The following is a 20,046-nucleotide window of genomic DNA, read 5'->3' as shown; positions in this document are numbered from 1 at the left end:
TTTACGGTCTAAAATTGGATTGATGAGTAAACAAAGTTAGAATACATCGAAAATGGAATTTTGGACTAAATGGTTGGTGTTGCCTTCATATATTTGAAGAGTATATAAGTACCTGCTTAGTTGAAAGGCTTTACATTTGAGGTAATTTTCTTTTATGATGCCAATTTAATTACGATTCAAAGACCCTACTTCTTTTTTTGTTACTAGCTTTTATAAAGCACTTAATAATTCATAAAATAAATGAGTGAACTTCTAGTACTACCTGCACTTAACACTCAAGTATTTTGTATAGGTTATTTTTGAGAATTCTATTTGTGGAATTGTGTGTTGTAAACATTTATAATTTGTTTTGTAGCTCACCAAGGGGGATGGTATAGTAGGAGCAGTGCATCCAACTAAAGGGATACTTCATATGTAGAGAATTTTGAAATATTAATACAGTGAACTAAAACTCAGTCTCCATTTTATTACCATGCACTAGCAATTCTAAATAATTTCAGGGCTAAATCTTCACCAGTACTTTTCACTTTTACCTCCCTGCCTTATTTGCTCTACTTATGATTATTTTTACTAAATTGTATTTTAGTATGATGTTATTTGTTACATGAGCTGTTCTATAGTGCAAGTAAACAAACTACAGCTACATTTAGCAGCATGGACAAATATAACAAGGGATATTTTGAGTGACAAAAGAAAGTTACAGAATATGTACAATATAATTTCTTTGTAGAAATCTACAATGTGATTTCTTTTATAGCAAGTACAATAGCATTTAATACAAGCATTGGGAGATCAATTCAGACATAATAAAGTTAAAAAGTAAGAAGAATGATAAATGTACATTTTTATACTAGTGGTTTCTTATAGGAGGAGGAGCAATTAGGTAAGAAAAAGAAATAAAAGGCATACATATGGGAAAAGAAAAGTGAAATTGTCTCTGTTTGCTGATGGACATGATCTTATATGTAGAAAATCCTTATGACTACACCAAAAGACTATTACAGCTGATAAATTTTGTAAAGTTAAAGATAACAAAATCAACATACAAAAATTAATAGTGTTTCTATATATTAACAGTGAACTTTCCAAAAAGAAAATTATGAAAACAATTTCATTGACAGTAGCATTTTAAAAAGTAAAATAGTTAAGAGTGAATTTAACCAAGGAGGTGGAAAGATCTGTACACAGAAAACTATAAAACATTGATGAAATAATTTGAAGAAGACAAATAAATGGAGAGATATCCCATGTTCATGGATTGGAAGAATTAATATTGTTAAAATGTTCATAGTACCCAAAGCATTCTACAGATTCAGTGTAATTTCTATCAAAACTGTGTTGTCGTTTTTCTTAGAAATAGAAAAAACTATCTTAAATTGTGTATGGAACTAGAAGAGATCCTGAATAGCCAAAGCAGTATTGAGCAGAAAGAACAAAGCTGGAGGCATCACACTTCCTGATTTCAAACTATGAAGCTGTTGTAATCAAAATAGCGTGGTACTGTTATAAAAACACACATATCAACCAATATAACAGGATAGAAAACCCAGAAATAAACCCAAGTATTTACAGTCAAATGATTTTCAACAGAAGTGCCAAGAACACACAATGTGGAAAGGACAATTCCTCCTACAAATGGTGTTGGGAAAATTGGATATCCACATGCAGAAGAATGAAATTGGACCCTATCATATACAAAAACCAACTCAAAATAGATTAAAGACTTGTAAGTCCTGAAACGGTAAAGTCACAAGAAGAAAACAGGAAAAGCTCTACAACATTGATCTGGGCAATGAATGATTTCTTGGATAGGACTCCAAAAACACAGGCAACAAAAGCAAAAATAGACCAATGGGATTGCATCAAACTAAAAAGCTCTATACAGCAAAGAAAACAATTAACAGAATGAAGAGACAACCTATGGGTTGGGAGAAAATATCTGCAAACCATGTAACCGATAAGGGGCTAATATCCAAAATTTGTAAGGAACTCAAACAACTCAATATCAAGAAAAAACCTGACTAAAATACAGGGAAAGGGTATCAACAAACATTTCTCAAAGATGGCAAGCAGATACATGAGAAAATATTCATCATCTCTAATCATCAAGGAAATGAGAATGAAAGCAATATGCGATATTACCTCACACCTGTTAGAATGACTTTATCAAAAAGACAAATGATAAATGTTGATGAGGATGTGGAAAAAAGAGAACCTTTTTACACTGTTGGGATTGTAAATTAATACAGACATTTTGGAAAATAGTATGGAGGTACCTCAAAAAACTAAAAATAGAATATTTATGTGATCTAGCAGTCCAGCTTAACAAAGGCATTAAAATTGCCATGTCATAGAGCTATTTGCACTCCTATATTTATTTCAGCATTATTCACAATTGCTAAGATATGGAGGCAACCCAAGTGTCCATCAGTGGATGAATGGATAAAGAAAATGTATATCTAAGGCTGGGCCTAGTGGCTCATGCCTGTAATTTCAGCACTTTGGGAGGCTGAGGTGGGCAGATCACCTGAGGTCAGGGGTTCAAGACCAGGCTGGCCAACATGGTGAAGCCCCGTCTCTACAAGAATACAAAAATAGCCAGGCATGATAGTAGGTACCTGTAATCCTAGCTACTTGGGAGGTTGAGGTGGGAGAATCAGTTGAACCCGGGAGGCGGAGGTTGCAGTGAGCCGAGATCACGCCACTGCACTCCAGCCTGGGCAACAGAGCAAGACTCCATGTCTAAAAAACAAAAAGAAAATGTGTATCTACACACTGGAGTACTATACAGCTTTAAATACTGTCATTCATGGCAACATGAATGGAAGCAGAGGACATTATGCTAAGTGAAATAAGCCAAACACAGACAGATACTGTATGATCTTACTTGTAGAATCTAAAAGCATCAGTCTTAGGCTGGGCATGATGACTCATGCCTGTAATCCCAGCACTTTGGGAAGCTAAGGTGAGAGGAATTCTTAAGGCCAGGAGTTTGAGATCAGTTTGGTCAACATAGCAAGACACTATTTCTACAAAAGAAATTTTAAAATAAAAAATAAATTTAAAAAAAGATTGTAAGAAAATCTCAGAAAAGGAATGTAGAAAACTGGTTGCTAGAGGCTAGGAATAAGGGAAGGTATGGGGAAAGAGAATTGGTTGATCAAAGGGTACAAAGTTTCAGTTGGAGGAATAAGTTTTAGAGATAATTGTGCACTGCATGGTAACTGACCTGTAGTTACTATTTCACAGCTGCTAAAAGAATATTTAACATTTGTACCACAGAAAAAAATGTTGGTGAGGTCATAGATATGTTATTTAGCTTGAGTGAATCTTTCTACAATGTACACATAGATCAAAACATGACGTACCCCACAAATGTACACAATTATTATTGGTCAATGAAAAATTTGAAAAAAGAGATGTAGGAAAGAGACTAGAAATATCTCATTATTTTAAATCTACATGTAATATGTAAATGCATGTGTTTATGTATTTTAAATAGTATCTGAATATTTAACCTAACCATACTGTACAGTCATAAAATAATTAATATAAAGTGACTTTTACAAAATTATGTTTTATCTGTGTTCATTTTTTAATTGTCATTCTTAATATGGTCAGAACATCATGCACCAAAAATAATTACTACAGTAAGTTCATTTTTTCAGCAGGTACATTGTAATGTTTCTAAAATGTGTATCAGGTCTCTGTTGACTCCATTCATACCAGACAACAACCTGGAAGACACTAAGATTGAAACCTCTGTCAGCATCTCTCTTTTTTTTTTTTTTTTTGAGACTGAGTCTCACCCTGTCACCTAGGCTGGAGTGCAGTAGCGTGATCTCAGCTCACTGCAACTCTCCCTCCCAGGTTCAAGCGATGCTCCTGCCTCAGCCTCCTCAGTAGCTGAGATTACAGGTGTGCACCACCATGCCTGGCTAATGTTTGTATTTTTAGTAGAGATGGGGTTTCACCATGTTGGCCAGGCTGGTCTCTAACTCCTGACCTCGAGTGATCCACCCACCTTTACCTCCCAAAGTGCTGGGATTACAGGTGTGAGCCACTGTGCCCAGCCAAAACCCCTATCAGTATCTAAGTACTTTAAGACTTTACCTGATTTTGAGTCATTTATAGAAAGGATAATGTGCCAGAATCCCATTAACCTTTCTTGGCTCTTTAATCAACAATTTCCCTAGATAGAAATTTAGCCATTCTTCTACAACCTTTAATGGTTGAAATCCAACTATTTAGTATGCTAGTCTGATAATCTACAGTGTTGGTATTTATGTGCTTCAATAATATGCTTCTCTGACTCCCATTATTAATATGATATAAAATACCAAGAAAAAAATATTTTTGCTTTAAAGAAATCAGATGACACAGGAAGTTTTGAAGGAATAAATTTGATGCAGTATGACTAATACATTTTTGTTTTGTTAAAATAAGAAGTTATATCTTTATGTCTAAAATTTGAGAGAAGATTCTTATACTGCCTTATTACATTGACTTGGTATTAAGTTTTTTTAGGTTAATTAGGTATAATTTATATAAAGTAAAATTTACCCTTGTTAGGTATATAATTCTGTGAAATTTGACAAATATGTGCAGTCTTGTAACTTTTACCACAGTCAAGATACAGAATATTTTCATCCCAGAAAGTTATTTCATAGCCTTTTGTTGAGTCTCCCCTCACCATCACCACACTGACCCCAACAACTGGCAGCAGTGATCTCTTTCCTGTTCTCTGTCATCTTTCATGTCTGGCTTCTTCCATTTAGCATAATGCTTTTGAGATTCATCCCTGTGGTTCCATGTATCAGTAATTTGTTCTCTTTTTTCACTGAGTAGTAGTTTGTTGTGTGGCTCTACCACAGTTGGTTTATTCATTCACCAGTTGATAGACATTTGAAGGTATTTCTAGTTTTCAGTGGCTATAAAAAATCTCCATAAACATATGTGCACAGTTTTTGTTTTGTGGTAATGTGCATTCACTTCTCTTGGGCAAATGCCTAGGAATGAGCTTACTGGGTCATATGGTAAGTGAATGTGTACAAGAAACTGCCAGACTGTTTTCCACGGTGGCTGTTTTCTTAAAGTCCCAAATGTCTGTTGAGAGTCATTGCTTCTGTCTGAAGAACTTCTGATGACATAGGTCTGCTGGCAGTGACTTCTCTTGCCTTTATTCTGGTCTGAAAAAGTATCTAGCTTTCATTTTTGAAAGTTATTTTTACTCCATATGTGAATCTAGATTAACATTTTTTTCTTTTAATATTTTAAATATATCACTCCATTGTCTTTTGACTTACATAGTTTTCCACAAGACATCTGTTTTAATATTATCTCTTCTTTATATGTAAAGTGTATTTTTTTTCTCTGGTTGCTTTTAAGATTTTATCTTTGGTTTTCAGCAGTTTGATATATCTAAGAATTATCCTGCTTGGAGTTCTTGAATCTGTGGTTTGATGTTCATTATTTTCAAGAAATTCTCACTTCAGATATTTTTTTCTGCCCCTTTCTGTCTTTCTCTTTCTGGGACTTCAGTTACTCATATGTTAGATTTCCTCTTAATATTATATTCAATAACTCTTGCATATTGTGTTCTTTTTATTCACTCTTCTTTTTTTTCTTTTTGTACTGGTAATTTCTACCAATTTATCTTCAGAGTCACTAATTCTTTCTTCAGCTGTGTCTAGTCAACTGATGAGCCTGTTGTATTAGTCCATTCTCATACTGCTATGGAGATACTACCTGAGACTAGCTAGTTTAAGGTTTAATTAACTCACAGCTCTGCATGGCTGAGGAGGCCTCAGGAAACTTAAAATCATGGCAGAAGGTGAGGAGGAAACAAGGCACATCTTACTTAGCAGGCAGCCAAGAGAGAGTACCAAGGGAGAAGTGCCAGACACTTACCAAGCAAGCAGATCTCTTAAGAACTCATTCACTATCATGAGAACAGCATGAGGGAAAATAACCCCATGATCCAATCAGTTTCCACCAGGTGGCTCCCTCGACATGTGAGGATTACAATTCAGATTACAATTGGAGATGAGATTTGGGTGGGGACATGGCCAAACCATATCATTTGTGGAAGGAATTTTTCATCTCTATTATGCCTTTTTAATATAGCATTTGCATTTCTTACAGATTCATCTCTGCTGAAATTCCTTATCTATTTAGGTGTGGTGGCCACCTTTTTCTCTAGGTTCTTTAACATACTATGCATAGTTATTTCAAAGTCTGTATTAGATAGTTCCAAATTTGGGGACTAGCCTCAAGTCTGTTTATGATCATTCCTTTGTTACTTGGAAGTGGGTAATTTTTTTGCTTTTATGTGTGTCTTCTCATTATTTATTATATGTCAGTCATCTTGTATAAAACAGTAGAGGCTGAGATAAATAGTACTTATGAAAGATTGAGTCCATTTGGTCAGGAGCTGAGCTGGGCCTTGGTTTTATTATTGCTATGTCAGTGCACCATATTTTAAAAATCCCTCTAGTTGGGCAGCTGTTGCCTTCTGATTTTGCTTCAGTACATGGGCCTAGATTAGATGGAGGGTTTTCTCAGTGTTTCTCAGCTTTCAGTCATCCCTGTACAACGAAGCCACATGGTGGTTCCCTCTCTCCATTCTTGCCGTCCCAGGGATAGACTGCTACTGGTTGTTATTCTGCCCCAGGCTTGTGTTGTGGATGGGGGTGTTCTCTGTTGTTCAGCCTCAGTCTTGGGAAGGGCCTGAGTGCCTAGGCCTTGAGGAAAGGATGCAGGGAGCTTTTTCATTGTTGCTGTTCCTCTCTCTGGCAGCTAAACTCTGTCTTGTGTCTGTGATTGGTTTGGGGAGCCTCCTGCTTCTCCCCGAGCAGAATGAGAACTCTGCTTGCTGACAGTAGAGCATTTTTTCATCTCCTTTTACCACAGCTGTAAATGGTGTTTTCCTGTGCTCTCTGCAAAATGACTGGCTTTGCTGCCTTCCCCTAGCGGCTTAAGACTTTGATTCATAAGAGGTTTAGAGACTTTGTAGAAGCAAATCTGTGTAGAAGCACTGATGGAGAATTTCACAGATGCTGTTAGGAGGGTTCTAGTCATAGGTGCTTAAAATGACAGAATTTTTAAAAAGCTGGATTTCAGGTAATTTTCATGTTCATATTTCTTTTGTTGATTTTATTTCTGTTTTCTAATAATATTTCTCTGATCTCTATTGATATTATGAGTGAGTTTTGCCTTTAAAAATATTCTCAAAACCTTTTCAGCCTCTGTCATTGTCCTTTTAAAAATGTTTTAATTTGTGACTGTTGAAAGTCAGTAATATTAAGTGCACTCTTTTTTGTAATTTTACCTTCTGTTTTAGATTTGGGGTTATGTGTGCAGGTTTGTTGTGTAGGTCTAAGTATACTCTTAATTTAAAATGGAAATGTTCATGATTACCACATTCTTGTTAGAGGGAACAAAACTAATACCCGTACTCAGTGATGGAACTATGTGCTTTGGAGTCCACACTCCAGGATGAACAGTTGTAAATTGTTAATATGACTCTTGTTGATAGACATAAATGCCAGCCCACTTTTTTTTTTTTTTTAACTTTCATTTTGTTTACAAAAACAAACTCTTCAGTTCTAGCACGGTGGCTGTGAGCAGGGACTCTGGAGCCAGACCAGCTAGGTTTGCAGGTCCACATCTTAGTAGTTGTGTGACTTTGGACAAGTTTCATAGCCTCTTTGTACCTCAACTTCCCCATCTAAATTGAGGATACCAATAGTACCTACCTGAAAGGCTTATGAGGATGAGAATTAATATATGTAAAGCACTTAAAACAGTATCTGGTGCATAGAAAGCGTAATATAATATACGTGTTTGCTGTTGTCACTGTTTTCTATAAGATAAGAATTTTGTCATAAAGTGTCACAAACAGATGCTGATGGTCTGAACCAAACCAAAAATGGGAAGGCAAGGGACTAGAAAATAAACTTTAAAGACATTATCCAACCATAGACCATTCCCAGGGGTACAGGGAGAGAAAGGCAGAGGGGTAAACCTCACTATGCATCCCGGAGTAGAAGGCTGTGGGTACATTTAATCAGATCCCTGTTTCTGAACACAGAAATGCACTTGAGTACTTGTTACCAGAGCTAAGTCCATGGGTCAGAGGCAGAAGGGAGGGCGAAAAGGGGGCAAGCAGAGAACTGAACCAAAGAGCACAAGCTCACTTCCATAGTTCCTTCTTTCTCATCAGAACACTCATAATCTAGAGTCAGATTCACTAATGAATTCCTTTTCCAAGTCTAGCTGGGTGAATTTCAGCAAATTATTTAGCCTCTTTGAAGCTGGCTTTTTATAAAATGAAGATGATGATAATAAGACTTCTTAAGATTGTTAAATTGAAGGAAATAATCCATGTAAAATTATTAGCTTGGTACCATCAACACAGAAAGTGACCTGGGTGATGATAGTCATTATCCTCGTAAGTTGGTATGTAGAATTCCAAACACCTGAACCCTGACCTGACACTGCTGCTGCTTCTCTACTTTTTCTCATTCCTCGGGCATCTGAAGGAAATAAATACACAGAGACCAAAACTAAACCAATGCCCATACTTTATCTGTCACTGGGAAGTTTTTGCCTTATTACAGTAAGCCCCAGCTGAGCTAGACCGACCTGTTTGGAGAACTAGATAATGGAGTTAAATTTGATCTTTCACTCAGCTGTGCACCAACATAGCTCTCCTTTGCCAAGACAGAGGCTCTAAAAGCAAGCTAAGAAAAGCAAATGTTTTTGTTCCTAAAGCTTAGAGCTAAATTTGCATAACTCACCCTTCTGAGATTTTCTTGGAGTGGGACATTGATGTGAAAGAGAAAGAAAGAGGCAGTTTTCAAGGTGGGAACAGGATGACAAACCAGTTCAGAAGGAATTCTTGCAGTAATCCCTAATGGTGGCTTAGGTCAAGGTGGAGGTAGTGAGAAGTGGTCAGATTTTGGATATATTTTGAATAAGGAGCCTACATAATTTGCTGATGGATCATGCGTGACATGTGAGAGAAAGGAGGAATTAAAGGTGACTCCAAAGCTTATGACCCGAGAAGCTGAAAGGACGGAGTGCTTTTATTTTTATTTACTTGGTCAACCTTGCTTGCAGTCTTGTTACCCAAAAGGTCCTAACATTGACTGGAGCTGACTTTTCAATCAAGATAAGTTGTATAAAAATATCTGTCTATATTTCCCTCAATAATGATTCTCAGTATAGAAGGCTTATAAATCTTGCTAGATTTACCCTTAGGTGTTTGACGTTACAAATTTTCTTTTATATTTGTTTGCTGCTGTAAAACGATAAAAGAATTTATCCTTGCTTATTGACCCTATACCCAACAACATTGCTAAATTCCTCTATAAAATTGTAAAGATTTTCTGTGTACATAATTATGTAATCTACTAATAACTACAGTTTTATTTCTAATCTTTTTGTACTTTGCTTCTTTTTCCTTCTTTATTGCACAAACTAGGACCTCCATAAGGTGTTAAATAGAAGTGTTGATAGTGGGTATCTTTGTCTCATTTTTATTCTTGGGGGATGTTTCTAGTATTTTATTCTTAAGTAGGATGTTTGCTGTGACTCTCTTAAAAATGTTCTTTATAAGATTAAATAAATTGCCTTCTGATCCTAGTTTGCTAAGAGTTTTTATTGTGAATGGAAGCTTGTTAGAGATGTTGAAAGGCTTTATTGTTATGGATGGCTTTGGAGTTCTCAGCCCTATCAGATCCCAAATCCCCTTCCTATAATACATTTTAAGAAAAGCCTCCTTTACCATACCTAAAGTGAAATTCATAGGTAATATAATCCACCTGTGCTATGTATTTTTATATATATATATATGTGTGTGTATATATATATAAAATATAGAGAAGAAATAAGGGTAATTTATAATAAAATAGTGTAGTCATTATGTAAATGATCTGGCATGACTATATTATCATATAATATATTACCCATCAAATATCCACAGCATTTTTTAGGGTGGGCTGCCACTCCCATTCAGCATCATTGTTCGAGAGGATAATAGCACAGGTTTACATGTATAGCAGACTTCTGGGATTAGAGATGAATCAGTAGTACTATTAGGAAATACCAGCAATCATTAGGATAGTTTTAAGGCTTTTTTTCTTTTTTGTGGTTTCTAGGGGAAAGTTTACTCATTCAACAAATAAATACCTACTGAGTATTTGGCATGTGCCAGGCACTATTCCATGGGCTGCTAATAAAACTGTGAATAAACAAAGCTGCTAGCCTCTTAGACCTTATGCTCAGTAGAAGAGAAAGGCAGTAAATTAATAAATATGTAACATGTAAGATAGTGATAAACGCTACAGTGAAAACTAGGCAAGGTAAGGAGCTAAGAATGATGGGTGGGGGGGGTGGGGGAGTAGGGAAGAAGCTTGAGCAGAGATCTGAATGTTCATATCTGGATGTAAGCTTTCGATGAGAAAGGAGGGAGCACACTAGGCATAGAAATTGAAAGACAGCAAATTGTTTAGCACCTAACATGGTGCCAGGCATCATGTTAGGTGCTTTGCTTACACTGTTTTATTCCTTCCAGGAATCTTATGTAGAGAGTGATGGTGTGCTCAATTTACAGATGAGGAAATTGAGGCACACACATTAGAAAGTGATGTAGCTACTACAATTCACATCCAGACCTACCTGGTTCCAAAGCTAAGGAATTGGTGAAGGAATGCTTTCAGGAGCCCTCTTCTTTTAGTGGTCTGTCACATTGCCATAAGAGTAATTACATTTCATTCAGAGAAATGAGAGAACTGGGTAGAGAGAGGACTTGAAAACATAATCATTTACATTTTTGCATGTAGCATTTTAAAAATATTTGAACCAGCCAGGCGCAGTGGCTCACGCCTGTAATCCTAGCACTTTGTGGGGCCGAGGAGGGCAGATCACGAGGTCAGATTGAGACCATCTAGCTAACATGGTGAAACCCCATCTCTACTAAAAATACAAAAAATTAGCCAGGCGTGGTGTCGGGCACCTGTAGTCCCAGCTACTCTGGAGGCTGAGGCAGGAAAATGGCATAAACCTGGGAGGCAGAGCTTGCAGTGAGCCGAGATCGTGCCACTGCACTCCAGTCTGGGTGACAGAGTGAGACTCTGTCTCAAAAAAAAGAAAAAAGCAATGTTTAAACCAGTAAAGGCTTTGAAATATTGTGAGTGGAAAACATTCCAAATTAAGTTAGAATGAATAAGATTGTTCATTTTCGTGGGCTTTCCATGTTTTTATTCTTATTACCTCCTAAAAGTTTTTGTTTTGCTTGGTCATTTCCATAGTTGATAATACCAATGACTATGCATGAACATAAAACTCATTCATTTTCATTGTTTAATACTAAAAAATTTATTATCTTAGATTTATGGTAGGTTTAACAGAAATAAGCAATTCTAAACTGAATGCTTTCTTAGGTACCAAATATCATCTGTTGGTAATACTTGCATTGTTAATACGGTAAAATTAACGAACTTTTTAAGCGGAAGAGGTTGTATGATACTTTTTACCCTCTATAGTGTCTATTGAGGGGCTGTTCAGTTTGTAAAAGTATTTATATTTTCCTAGTACAAATACTGTAAAATTAAGGTCCAGATTCACTAAATGATCATGGCTAACATTTGAGTGATGTTGCCTCCAAGCATTACTCTGAGTGCATCACATGCTTTGAGCCTTTTATTTGAATGTCAGTATATCTAAAATAACGGAATATTTTATTAGCTTATGTTTCCTGTTCATTTTAGTAGTCCCAGGTTGTGGCTCTAGAATAACTGAAACATTGTGGTATGCTAAAAATTGTGGAAAGCTTGTAGTTTTAAGGTGATTAAGCAGAGACAGTGCCCAGAATATATGTGTGCCAGTGTCACTTGTAATAGTTTATGTCATGTAAAATAAGAAATCAGATGTTTAAAAATGTTGTTAATGCTCACTGTAAAATTAACAAACTGCTGAGGCAGAGTTCAGATGCAGAGATGCAGAGGACGTGTTCCTAGTAAGAATACTTTGGATTCCTGTGAAACTGTTGTGGGTAAAATTACAAGTCTAAAAAAGTAAACCTTTCACAAGAAAACAAAATTTTCAAAGATAACTTGAAACATTGCAAATATTTTTATTTATCAGATGATTCATAAACATATTGTTATCCTCCATAAATTTGACATTTTAAAACCATTGGAGTGTTTGTATTAACCAGATATGTATATAATGATAATGATTTATTTTTATAAAGGTTCAGAGGTCCAAAGAGGGGACATTTTGTGGATAGCCATGGCAGGGACTCATCAGATATGGGCACTCCTGCTGGACTCCGGCAAACTGCCAAAGAAAAAGTAAGTGACAGCCTCTCTCTTTGAGTGGACTGTACTACTTTGGTGTTCATAGAGTTTCTTTTTTCAAAATCACCATCCTCACTGTAGCAGTCAGGGTGTGCTGGGTTATACTGCCGTAGCACACAATGCAGATTCTCAGTGGCTTAAAGCAAGGCATGTTTCTTGGTCACTCGCATGGGTTCACTGGGAGCACTACTCTGTCGCCCAGGCTGATGAAACAGCCTGGAGCTGTGGGGAGCTTTGCCAGTCATCCTGGCACAGGGAGAGAGAAAGAGGTGGTAAGTCACTCACTGACTCTTAAAATTTCTACTCAGAAGTGACACACATCACTTCTACTCACATTTCATCAGCCAGAGTAAGTCTTAGGGCCACACTTCACTTCAGGGAACCTGCAAAGAATCATTCTCCTTAATGTCTAGGAAGAGAACTAAGAATATTCAGTGGGCCCTTATCTTTTAAGACGTAGTTGAACTATCTCTAATCATTCATTCAAATAGTGGAATACCACATAGCAGAGTGCTTAATAACTCAGTTTTTGTAGTCAGGCCTGAGATTGAATCCTGGCTGCCATTTATTATCTGTGTGAGTTTAGGAGAGCCACTTGAACTTTCGAAGCTTCAGTTTCCTTCTTGATATTACCTCATAGCCTTGCTTTGAGGATTAATAATACATGCAGAGAGCTTGGTGTGGTGCCTAACATGTACAGTAAACATAGGTGGCTTTGCTGTCACAAGGATATAAGGATAAAAGGGTCGTGTCTGCCAAGTTTCTCATATTTTTTCCTTAGAGCCTTTCCTCTTCCCCCAATACCCCAGGCAGAACAGGCCATACTCTTCTCTGTGACCTCACTGTACCAGGTATGGAGTTACATCACTGCACTAAGTTTTCCTGCCCCAACCCGCTGCCCCTTCCTCTTTCTGTCTTCTCTCTCTTGACTGTTATTATTTTTAACCATTTCCTCCTACTAAACTGTCTCTTAAAGGAAAGGATCCTCTCCCATTCATTTTTGTGTTCCTTGTACTTAGCATAGTATTTGGTACCTAAGAGGAGCTCATTAAGGGTTTGAGAATAAATGAGTAAAAGCCATTAACCAAATAGCCATGGAAGATGATCACTCAAGGTATCATTATTAATAGAAAGCATCATTTATATAGATCATTAAAAATAGCAGATATTCCAAATAGTGTGTTATGTTTGTGCGTGTTGCTTTGGACACATTTATATAATGTGTTACGACATTTAATCATTTAGTAAATATTTATGAAACATACTATATGCTAGGCAATAGGGATGAAATAATATGCTCACTGTGTTAAGGATAAAATGAAAAGATGTGGTTGCTGTCATCAGCGAACTTACAGAGGAAGAATCAGATCAGCAAACAATTAAAAATTAGTGTGTGCAAAAGGAATCACTGCAAATTGAAATTGTTCGGCCAGGCACGGTGGGTCACGCCTGTAATCCCAGCACTTTGGGAGGCTGAGGGGGGCAGATCACAAGGTCAGTAGTTTGAGACCAGATTGACCAACATGGTGAAACCCCATCTCTACTAAAAATACAAAAAGTTAGCTGGGCGTGGTGGTGCACACTTGTAATCCCAGCTACTCAGGAGGCTGTGGCAGGAGAATTGCTTGAACCTAGGAGGCGGTGAGCGGAGATTGTGCCACTGCACTCCAGCCAGGGCGACAGAGCGAGACTACATTTAAAAAAAAAAAAAATTGAAATTGTTCCTTATATAAGTAAGAGGAAGACGCAACATCAGTAAGATTTGAGTTGTCAAGGAGGGCTTCTTGAAAGAGGCAAGTAAACAGAGACCTGGTAGAGTAGTAGGGGTTAGGGAGCGTGGGAAGTTTTCCAGGCAAGAATTGGCACTAGTGATGTCAGTAGAAGCCAGATCACACCATGCCTTGTGAGTACTTTTAAGGGATTTGGATATTCTACAAGCCTTTCTAGAAAGGTTTAAGCTGGGAAGTGACATGATTAGATTTGTGTTTTTGAAAGAACACTGGCAGCACTCAGAGTGGAACAAGACTAGAGGCAGAGATAAGAGATACCACTGAGGAGCCTATTTCTGTTATTGAGGCAGGAGAGGATAGTAGTCTGAACGGTGAGATTACCAATAAGATTTTACATGAGGCATAATTGTAAACAGTAAACAGAAGTAACAGAAGTTGCCAGAATATGCTATTCTGGGTGATGGCTATTTTAGAGATAGATGGTCCAGAGCTGCCTAAATTTCCTCATAAGTAGAGTTGTCATTCTCCTTCATAATAGGAAATTGGCACTAGGACCACACTGACCTGTATTTTAGTTTTAAGGATGTATTATCTTTACTACCGATCTTCAGGTAGTAATGACCCTTAGCATTTTAAGAGTTATTGTTTCTCCCTACTCTTTATTTAATTAAAAAAACTCTTTTTTAAAGTATTAAGACTCCTTGTAGACTCCTTTCAATTAATTTGTTTAGCATATTAGTTATTACATATATTGTACTTGCTATGTTTATACGTTTCTTGAATAAGTGGCCATATTTTGTGCATGCTAAATCCCTTTGCCTCTGTCCCCTGCTCCTTACCTAACTTATTACGGGAACATATCAGCCAGTGATGGTGAATTCAGACTTTTGCATATTCCGAAATGATTTACACAGACTGTCATTTTGTGTCCTGAGTCAGCTGCTTCTCTTCCCTCAACACGACACACTACCATGTCTTCCTTACAATCTCTCTGGCATAAACTTAAAAACCAGGGTCTAAAACTTTCTCCGCATTACAAAAGGAATCATTGCAATAGTTCTTTACATTGAAATTTCCCTAATGTATATAAGAAATTGATTTGTACAATTGATATAATTGTATGTACTTATCCCATGTAATTGTAAGATAATTATGTACAATTATATCATTTTTTATATAATAGTAATATCTGACCTGGCTATCTTTCAAAAACTATTCTTTAATTCCTTTTGCTAGTCTCTATTTATATACAAGATCACAAAACATTCTTAATGAAAATTGAAGCTTTAAACTATCAAGAACTAGATAATCTTTTTAGTTCCCTTTCAAGAACCTCATATTGCATGAAACTAAGAAGTTAAGAATTTAAGGTAGTAAAACCAACCTATCTCATCAATAATCTGATCATTATTTTTATCTTATAATTCTAACTCTATCAGGGATTACTCGTTTAACATTTGAAAGTGATTTCAGTTTTGTGTATGTCAAAGTAAAGTAAGAAGTTCCCTACACAGTGAGTAAATAAGTTAATGGTTGGAAAAATGATAGTGAAAGCTAACTTGAACAATTTAAGTAGGCCAAGATCACTAGTTTGTTTTTTACGAGGCTTATCACTATTGATTTGATTATTTACAACCATTTATTTAATAACTAAATTGCACACAATATACCATGTGTTAACTCCACTTATGAACTTGTCTTTTTCAGTGAGTTAACAAAAGGAACCTGCCTTAGGTTTGCTGGAAGTGGAAATGAAGAGAATCGAAACAACGCCTATCCTCACAAGGCAGGTTTTGCCCAACCTTCGGGCCTTTCCTTGGCCTCTGAAGATCCCTGGAGCTGCTTGTTTGTAGCAGATAGTGAGAGCAGTACAGTGAGAACCATTTCTCTGAAAGATGGAGCAGTGAAGCACCTTGTAGGAGGAGAAAGAGACCCCATGGTAAGGACAGTCACTCTTGCACAGTGCGCTCAGACACTGAGCAAGCTGTCAATTTTGTAAATTATAGAAAATTAATAAGATTTGAAAGAGATCATCCTTGGCCTATCTGCGAATCAAAATGAAAGTCAAACCAAAGGAAATGTGACTATAAAGCAACATGAGGAACACTCCATCTAAGAAAAGTGAACTGACTCTATTATGTATAAATGTTAAGGTTTCCGGGAGAAAGAAAGGATGAAGCATCGATTATTGGAGAAAAGAAAAAAAATGTAAATTAGATGTTGGGCAGTGGGGTGGAAAGAGCACCAGACTAGTGGATTTGACCTATTCCTAACCAGATGTAGTATTGTGAGTAAAACTACTAAGCACCACAGATTAATACAGGTTCAAAATACTGTCATTTTTTTTCTAATCTGAATCAAGTATCCAACTCTATTTATATGAAAATCAGCATTTTCCCTTTTAACTTAAATACCATTTATAGCTATTTGAATTTTCACTTCATATCTTAGCAAATCACTGTACAAGTTATAATAACTGCTGTTTCTTTTCTTTTTTTTTTAAATTAAAGAATTTATTTGCTTTTGGTGATGTTGATGGAGTAGGAATCAATGCAAAGCTTCAACACCCCCTTGGAGTAACATGGGACAAAAAAAGGAATTTACTTTATGTGGCAGACTCCTACAATCACAAGGTGAGTCGTGACAGAATTATATAATATCTTGCTTTTTGTATGTGGCATTTAAAATGCTGAAAGATCTGTGAGCCTCCTACAACTGCCACTCTAAAATATAGAAAGGAGTAACAGTATTTGACAACTATAACCCAGCCTGTTCTGCTCTTTTCTTGGTCCTTTCTCTGCCAAGAGGTTATGATGGTGTTCTGAACTAGGGAAAGCCCTGAACCAGTTCCAATGGCAATAGCCAATAGTTGCGAATTGTAACCCATCAAAGCTGCTTAGTAACATATTCAGTATATCAAGAGAAAGCAAGTAGCAGGGAAATTAATATGTCAACTAACAAATGAATGTTGTTGAGCTGTTGCATAGTTATAATGCCTGTTAGTAAATAATTTTGTTTTCAGCAGCATTTCCGTTTTTGTCTATTAAATTGTTTTAAGTTTTATTGCACTTTTACTTTTTACAAAAATCACTGGATAATAAATATTCATACAGTACTTCATGATGTGAGACCATAAATTTAATATAATTGAGACATAACTGGCAGTCATTAAGTTTAACAAAGGTAGCAGATCCTCAGGCAATGCTGGATGCTCAGGAAGACAACGTCAGTTCAGTTGTGAAAGTGTGTCCCATTGTGAAGAAACAGAATTCAATTAAAAATTTTTTTTTTTAATTCCAGAAATGATTTCATCAAAGATTGCTTCCAGAAGACAAGATGGAGTTAGGGATTTTACGTAGTTTTTAGTTCTTAGAATAGAATATCTCCCCTTGGACTGTAATTTGAATGTTTGGCTTTTCAAGAAAATATGGAAATAACTATCGCTTTTGTGAGATTTATTGGGAATATTAATGGCAATCAGAAATTAGCTTGCTTGATACTGTATTTTTCAATACTGCAAAAATGAGATTGATCTTTTTTGTTCTTTGTTTTTTAGATTAAAGTTGTGGATCCAAAAACAAAAAACTGTACAACATTAGCAGGAACTGGAGACACACATAATATTACCAGTTCCAGTTTTACCGAGTCAACTTTTAATGAACCAGGAGGCTTGTGTATTGGAGAGAATGGACAATTATTGTATGTGGCAGACACCAATAATCATCAAATTAAAATGATGGATTTAGAAACAAAAATGGTATCTGTGGTAAGTAATTTTAAAATATAAGTTAAAGGATATGGTTTTAAGAATGATACTAAGATCCTGATAGCACTGACAGGCATTTTTGGTTAGGCTATCTCCAGGAGAGTAGTAAGTGGATGTTTCTGTTGTGTTATTTGACAAAGAGACCACAGGACTGCTTTAAGGATATCCTTCTATTCTTAAAATAAAAGTTCCATCTGTGCTGAGAGTTTGAAAAAAATACTGGAAATTGGAGAGAATCTAATGAACCTTCAAGAAAAAAAAAAGGAGAGGACTCAGATCTGTGTTTAAGTGTACAGACATACTGACATACACTACATACACCTGCTCTGTGGGTTGGGTTATTTAGCTTTTTTTTTTTTTTTTCAGTGATCTTTAGATCAGCGTGTAACCTTTGTTTCCCTATGATGAATCCATTACCAAATAATCATCTAACAAAAGCTTTAGAAGCCACATTTCTCAAGACGTTGAAAATAAGATTGTGGAAGAAACTTAAATCAGTTATAGTCAATTTTTAAAGATATGGACATGGTTTCTTACAGAATTTTCAAGGAGAAATGTCTGTTATAAACTAACTCTTGATGTATAACATGTACCTGAAAAAAATGCAGCAGTTTTTTTCTGAAAGTCTGGTAATTTATGTGGTATATTTTTAAAATAAAAAACAGATTACTGTTGCAATGTAAGTGTCATTTCTCTTCACATAGATCTCTGATATAAGATGAATAACATCTTATAGTTGACAATGAAAATTATAAGAAAGTGTATATCTACTGTGTTTAAATTTATAAACTTTTGCTTTAATTTCCTGCCGTCTATATATAATGGACAGTTACTTTTATTCTGCCTCATTCGTAAGTGTTGGGTTTTGTTGTTGTTGCTAAGATAAACTACTTCTGTGTCTACAAAAATCTTGAGGGCCTCTAACTAACACATTCTAATTCAAACTAGAATAGCAATTAGTTTCATTGACATAGAACTTCATTATTCTACTAAAGTCTAAAAATATGCTTTCTCATTCTATAATTAATCTAAAGTTCTTATGTTTTAATAACAGATTTTCTTACTTCCTAGCTCCCCATCTTCAGATCTGAAAATGCTGTGGTAGATGGCCCGTTCCTAGTAGAAAAACAGAAGACATTACCCAAACTACCGAAATCTGCTCCAAGCATTAGGCTTTCCCCTGTGACCGTGTGTGCTGGCCAGACTCTTCAGTTCAAACTCAGATTAGAACTCCCATCAGGATCAAAGCTAACTGAAGGAGTACCCAGTTGCTGGTTTCTAAGAGCTGAAGGTATGAGTATAAGCTTGCAAATACTAATACATCATACATTCTTAATGTTTAATCTAGTTATTTTTTATTTGTTAGGAGATATTTTTACTCTGTATGGGCAAGATTTGAAGGAGGTGATGTGAACAAACGAATCCAGATCCAACCCCACATTGGCCATTTGCTTTAGTCGTCAAGAGTCTTTCCTCCCTTTCATTAAAGAATAGTGTAACTCACCAAAAGTTACAAGTCAGTTGTTAGCATGATTGCTTGGAATACGGGCTTTCCTATACCTCATCACTTATTCTGATCCTGTTCTTCATTCTATTCTTGTTCCAAAAAGAATCTTAAAAAGTCTGAAATAGAAAAATAAAGTGGAGCCTCCTTCTTTAACATCTTTTTCTGTAACTCTTCCTTTCAGTCACTGTTATGCATTCCTCCCTTTCTTCTATTTGTGAATCACAGTGTGAGCTAACTCCTTATTTCATTAGTCTATGGTAAGGAATCAGTATACTGCTTGCCTTGCAGTAGTGCTTTCCAACATCTGTAACCTGGTGGACAAAAATTTTAAAGTGAAATTTTAGTGGTTCAGAACTTCTAAATTACAACTTGTCTCTAATGATGGTCCTCTGTCCTGGTCTCCCACACTCTTTCACACTTTCTCACTCAATTTTCCATTTCCTTCCCAACTCCTTGTCCTTCATACCCTCTCACACACTTTTGTATATTACCCAAATCCTGGGTAATTCGTGCTTTCTTACCTTCAACTTTCTCAGGGCAGCAGCTACTGGCCTGCAATTATAATATCAACTTAGTGTCTAAACCAAGAGGATAACGAAATCTTGGTAGACTAGCTGGGAGGAACTGCTGGTTAGTGTCTGGGAGGCTGATTCTAGGGTGACTGAGTCTGTAGGGAAA

At 36.2% G+C, this 20,046-nt stretch overlaps 1 protein-coding gene across 5 annotated transcripts in view; it reads left to right on the top strand.

Annotated features, from left to right (window-relative positions):
* NHLRC2 (NHL repeat containing 2) overlaps positions 1 to 20,046 on the top strand; it is a 57,391-nt gene that overhangs the window by 21,372 nt on the left and 15,973 nt on the right. For all 5 annotated transcript variants that reach the window (XR_002730499.2, XM_023206643.2, XM_023206641.2 and 2 more), the window contains exons 6-10: positions 12,260 to 12,359; positions 15,803 to 16,034; positions 16,606 to 16,728; positions 17,652 to 17,861; positions 18,933 to 19,152. Coding sequence is in view for 4 of the 5 variants with exons in the window: in XM_023206643.2 (XP_023062411.1) it covers positions 12,260 to 12,359; positions 15,803 to 16,034; positions 16,606 to 16,728; positions 17,652 to 17,861; positions 18,933 to 19,152 (885 nt within the window). In the remaining variant the exon portion in view is untranslated. The remainder of the gene's footprint in view (positions 1 to 12,259; positions 12,360 to 15,802; positions 16,035 to 16,605; positions 16,729 to 17,651; positions 17,862 to 18,932; positions 19,153 to 20,046) is intronic.

This window comes from Piliocolobus tephrosceles, chromosome 9, assembly GCF_002776525.5.
Source record: "Piliocolobus tephrosceles isolate RC106 chromosome 9, ASM277652v3, whole genome shotgun sequence".
Classification (NCBI taxonomy): domain Eukaryota; kingdom Metazoa; phylum Chordata; class Mammalia; order Primates; family Cercopithecidae; genus Piliocolobus; species Piliocolobus tephrosceles.
The sequence above is the reverse complement of the archived record's forward strand: the minus strand, read 5'-3'. Positions and strand labels throughout refer to the sequence as shown.